General features: G+C 38.1%; 1 protein-coding gene across 1 annotated transcript; it reads right to left on the bottom strand.

Moving 5' to 3' along the window:
- Positions 1-1186: 1186 nt before the first annotated feature.
- On the bottom strand, positions 1187-4480 carry LOC108678132 (the record flags this gene model as incomplete). The annotated part of the gene is made up of 4 exons (XM_018166479.1): positions 1187-1301; positions 2482-2579; positions 3521-3698; positions 4378-4480. Coding segments are annotated over 4 exons (494 nt in total), but the record flags the coding sequence as incomplete, so codon positions are not given.
- Between the last annotated feature and the right edge of the window lie 1485 nt (positions 4481-5965).

The following is a 5965-nucleotide window of genomic DNA, read 5'->3' as shown; positions in this document are numbered from 1 at the left end:
CATTTTTTGGCCTTTTTTGTTCTCGGAATTGGCCGATTTTAGGCAACCTGAATTATGTACCACTACCTCCTGGAGAAATACATTTCGTGGAACGCATATGTACCAATACGTATTCAACGTGTTAAGCGCATAAAAAATTTAAATTATTTTAAACCGAGAAGTCAGATTTTATACAAGTGTTTTTCACATTTAAGGAAAAACGGCCATAAGAATATATTCTTTTAAACTTTAAGGAGATAAATTTTATCAAAGTGTATTTCACTCCTAAGGAGAATTTTGCCCAAGTGACACCCGGAACTGATTAATGACTGACACGTGCTCCTGACGGCCGCCTACGATGGCCAGTTCACCCACCAATGACAGACACGTGCTCCTGATGGCCACCTACGATGGTCAGTTCACCCACCAATGACAGACACGTGCTCCTGATGGCCACCTACGATGGTCAGTTCACCCACCAATGACAGACACGTGCCCCTGATGGCCACCTACGATGGTCAGTTCACCCACCAATGACAGACACGTGCCCCTGATGGCCACCTACGATGGCCAGTTCACCCACCAATGACAGACACGTGCCCCNACACAAGTTACACATCTGGCAAACATAAGTTACACATCTGGCAAACACAAGTTACACATCAGGTAAACATAAGTTACACATCTGGCAAACAAAGTTACACATCTGGCAAACAAAAGTTACACATCTGGCAAACAAAAGTTACACATCTGGCAAACACAAGTTAAACATGCAGCAAACAATGGAATGTAACCCTTCCTAATATTCGAGGAAGCAATGTAGCAGTGTCAACTCGAATTTCAACTCAAAAAGCAACATACAATTATCCCGTTCATATGAAACGAGTTTACTTTTAATGTAATAACCTCTTGATTGGGACTTCTTAAATAACTTGCCATCCAATTTTAATGTAATCGTGATTGAATACTTCATAATTACTGAATCAGGAGCATCACCCATAACACCAGACTAGCCTTATTAGAAAGTTCGGAAATCATTTGTCATTAATTTTAAATGCAATCGTGATAAAATACTCTGTATGTATATTAAATAATTACTCGCCTTATTGGAAGTTCCGAAATCGTTTGCCATTCATTTTAAATGAAAATGTAATTAAATGATACTAATTCAATAAATATAATTACAAGACCAGTAGCAGGCACTTGCCTTGCAGCCTCTCCTTCAGCAGTGGGACGACCCTGGCCAGGGCGTCCCCAGCGTACGCCTGCACCACGTGACCCAGCGCCACGGCCGCGCCCTGGCGCACGCTCGGTATGCTGTCCTGCCATATAAATAATATTATATTTTATATTATAATAATAAAATATTATCACAGCATCAATATATTAAATATTACATATAATAGCACGTCTACACCAATAGACCTAGCGCCACGGCCGTGCTGTCCTTATCAGGACAGCACGCTCGGTATGCCGTCCTCCCATATAAATAATATTATTGTATATTATAATAATAAAATATAACTACAATATCAAAGTATCAAATATTATATTTAATAATACGTCTACAGAACGCAACCTAGCGCCATGACATCGACCAGACACATGCTCTGTATGCTGTCCAGCCCAAATAATAATATAATGTTTAATGGTATTATAATGATATAAAATATCATTGTATTGTATCATTGTAATATATGATAGGTACATATTAGACAATCTAGATTGAGGCAAAATTGAAGATAATATTCTAATAATACAAAATATTTTCAAGATATCATTGTATTATATTTTGGATATAGAAAATATGAAATAATATACTAATATAAGCTTTTAAAGCTAGACAAGTCAACAGTCTAAAGTAATAAACACAGAGAAAAAGTATCAGCACTGGAATAATTAAGCGAAAATCAGCCGTTAATGTAAAGTATAAAAAAAATTGCAGGGAACAGTAGGTTACAAATCAACGAGACACGAGTCAAATTAAGAAAGATTCACATGTCGACAGGAGAAATAGATTAAATTTAATAATAAGCAGAAGTGAGAAATGAATTACAAGCAAACAGATGTTCAATATCAATCAATGAAACATGATTTCAAAGAAATATCATAACCTCTGCACAGTGTTGCCTGATATGCTACGTAGAAGTAAATAGTAAATACAACTCATATGATCTCTCTGGATAGCTGATAGGTAATATCTATAATGAAAAAATAGATAGTATAGACCTTAGAAATAAATATAGGTATGCGAGTTTTTTGAAGCCAGAAGATGCAATAAATAAAACATACGCGTGCATTCAATGTGCATTATTTCCTCTCACTTCATTATGATTAAATACGTAAATTAATCAGCTTGTAGTAAGCAACATGAGTAACGTGATGATAAGATTCGAGAGTTAACCTGCCCTGCAAGTTATTAATGATAAGATTTGAGAGTTAACCTGCCCTGCAAGTTAATAATGATAAGATTTGAGAGTTAACCTGCCTGAAGCAACTGACCTGCAAGTTATCAAAGAAGAGCGGGTACAGCTGAGGCATGGTGAAGCTGGCCTCCTCAGGGAAGCTCTGCACAAAGTGACCGCAAGCCACGCAAGCCGCTGTAAATAAATACAACAAATAAACACCGCTGCAGTATAATTTACAATACACCACAAAACTTGTTCTAAAACAACCAAGCCTGATGCTAGTTGCTACTCATTCCAAGCACAGAAATACCATGAAAATTACCTAACTAATCAATGACAGGCACCTACACAATTCCAATTTTTTTTATGGTATGTAACGTACTATTCCATTATTTTGTTAAACCAATTTAACAATTAAGTTTCTGCTCCAAATTTCAGCTGGGTGGGTGACATGGTAGTTAACCATAGATACTATTGCTCAGTTGAAGTCATTATATCGAAGTCATTATACAGGAAAGTCGACACTAAGTTATAACGTCTGAGCATACCGACTTCAACTGACTAGAAGTCTTCAGCTGACAATAGAAGAATGACACTTTAAATATTCATCCTCAACCATATATTCTAATGCTTATGGTGTTTCATCGAGTTAGTGACATAGAACCGACCATCTCTGACTGGCCAGGAGTCTTCAACTGACAATAGAAGAATGACACTTTAAATCAACCATTTATTCTCCATTTATTCTAATGCTAATGATATTTCATCAAGTTAGTGACATAGAACCGACTATCTCTGACTGACCAGGAGTCTTCAGCTGACAATAGAAGAATGGCACTTTAAATCAGTGGTTCCCAAACTTTTTCAGGCTGGCGCCCCCTGGGCTCCCCAGTGAATCTCTAGCGCCCCCCCGGTGAACGACACATATAAAAATAAACGCCTCTTTCTTGATATTTAGTATGCTGCAATTTTGAAAGAAAAAGGTCAAACACAGATCTTTCCAGAGGCCCCCAAAGATCCTTCCACCGCCCCCAGGGGGGCGATATCGCCCACTTTGGGAACCACTGCAGTTTAAATCAACCATTTATTCTGACGCTTATGGTGTTTCATCGAGTTAGTGACGTAGAACCGACCATCTCTGACTGGCCAGGAGTCGTCCGTGAAGCACTGCAGCAGGGCAGAGAGCAGCTGCGCCACGTATGGCTGCACGCCGCTGCTCGGCAGTTTGGTCGCCAGCTCTGCGATGCAGGCGCAGGCCGCCTCCCGTACAGCGTGGTTGTCCGCTGTTGTTGCTTCGATGTAGTAAGAGACCTGCGCGTGATGAGGGAGCGTTAGAAGCACCTGCGCGTGATGAGGGAGCGTTAGGAGCAGGGTGAGATATATCACAGAGTACATGTATGAATGCTTGGAACTTCGAGATGTAAGAATTCGATGTAGTAAGAGACCTGCGCGTGTGATGAGGGAGTGTTAGGAGCAGGGCGAGATATGTTACAAAGTACATGTATGAACGCTTGCAACTTCGAGATGTAAGAAATTAGTTCGATGATCTTGAACGCTGCAGGCTTTGTGGAAAGAAGGAACAAATGAAAAATATAAAAAATATAGATTTTCCCGGCAATAATGCACTCACATGCATGAGCAATAAATAATAAGTTGAAATAAATTTGTATTTCAAATGAAAAATAATTTTGGACACAAACTTTTAAATTGCCATCTCGTGAACAGCGTTTGAGAATTATTTTAATCAAGAGACATTTACAGACCAATCACAGGAAAGTAAAAATTCAACTCATGACTTATTCTAAACTCATTGATTCATCATTAAAATACTTTTATCTCAATTACAGGGCTCGTCTAATAATTCAATAGTTTTGAATGACGCTTTAACAGGTAGAGGCCTTGAGACAAAAATTTAACGCCCTCGGTAGTGATATTTATTGTAAAATGCTCATTAAATAGAGTAAAAATACTCACGTTACTCATGACTCACCACATGCTCCATGTACTGCAGCACCAAAGCCTTGCCCTCAGTCCCGGTCACCTGACGCCACGTCTCCTGAGAGTACAAACGCACTCCCTCCGCTACGTAGTACCTAAGGTGTACATAAATTAATGATTATTAATTTCACCCGAGTGACGGGTGATCTTTCATCTTGCCGAACGCTTCGTATGCAAATTTCTTACCAAGAATCTTGGTACTTATAATCATTGTTTAAATGATTTATTGATGCCGCATTATTTTGAGTGTTTATTCGGCACTCAGAAGATGAAATAATACGGAAAATGAGCTTTCATTCTCAAACTCTACCATTAATTATTTTCTCTCCCTGAACTGAAGAAATAACGAACTAGGAAATTACTTATTGACTGTAAAGCTTGAGGTTGAAGCTGTAACAACAAATCGAGAAATTTCCGAATGTCTAAATGAAGTGCAAAAATGTCGGCCAAGTACACACGTGTGACGTGCTTTCTGTTCACACAAAATGAATTAACGCTAGACGTCATTTTCCTGTAACTTCAATCCTTCAATCCTTACAGGACGTCTTCAATCCTTACAGGACGTCTTCAATCCTTACAGAAGTATTTTCCAGATTTTAATAAGTCTTCTAGTTAATGGATTTCTTGGTTGAAGAAATTATACGCAAGGCTTATCGTTTTTATAATCTATTGAAAGTTGTTTCATTCATCCTATGCGAGAAATGTGATGTTTCCTACAAATCAAGAATCGTCAAACATCGAGAACTCATTCTTCCTGAAATACATTCAGTTGTATGCATGAATTCTTTCGGTAGAAACCACTTCTGAGAAGTTACTCTGTTACAAACGGAGAATGAATCCCAAAAAAGGGTAGGTAGTTGAAAACGCCATAATAATTTGCAAGCTAACTCTTGGAATAAGAAGGATTAAGTATTTGTTCGCTGTGCATGCAGTGGCTGTTTTCAGAAATCCAAAAATCGGGTTACGAGTCGCAGACATATACAGATTGCAAAGTCGCTACCCGAGTGTTTTGCGTAAGTAATCAAAGCAAATTTAATATCTTGATGATTATTAGAAAACCCACTTGATTATAACTCGACAATACATTACTATAATTTTGTCCCAATGTCCAACCATAAATTTTGCGAATTTCACCTAAACTGTTTAGGAAAAATATTTTTTAACATATTATAAATAATATTTGTTTCGACTTCCAGTTTTTTTCCATCTCATTGAAAGACCTGCAAACTGTGAAGTAGAACACGTACGGCTAAGCTTACCATGCAACTGCCTTTTCATCCATCAGAATGAGGAAAAATTTCGAAAAGCAAATAGCAACATAGAAAGCAACAAATAATCGAAACCGTATGAAGCAAGTTGAAACTGGACTTCTAGATAAGTGGGACTTGAACCGAAAACCAGCAAATGGACGGCCGACTGGCTACTTAGAATTTTTTTTTTTGACACAAGTCGCCATCTAGGCTATGACAGACAATTTAAACGCCATAAATTTCTAATAGAAGAACACGGCTCATACTGCACAGGTTATTCCTTAATTGACTACCAATTCTGACAGACTGCCAAGAGGTAATGCCCTTTTC

The sequence above is a fragment of the Hyalella azteca genome, unplaced genomic scaffold (assembly GCF_000764305.2).
Source record: "Hyalella azteca isolate HAZT.00-mixed unplaced genomic scaffold, Hazt_2.0.2 contig14874, whole genome shotgun sequence".
NCBI lineage: Eukaryota > Metazoa > Arthropoda > Malacostraca > Amphipoda > Hyalellidae > Hyalella > Hyalella azteca.
This window is presented reverse-complemented; position numbering and strand designations above follow the sequence as displayed.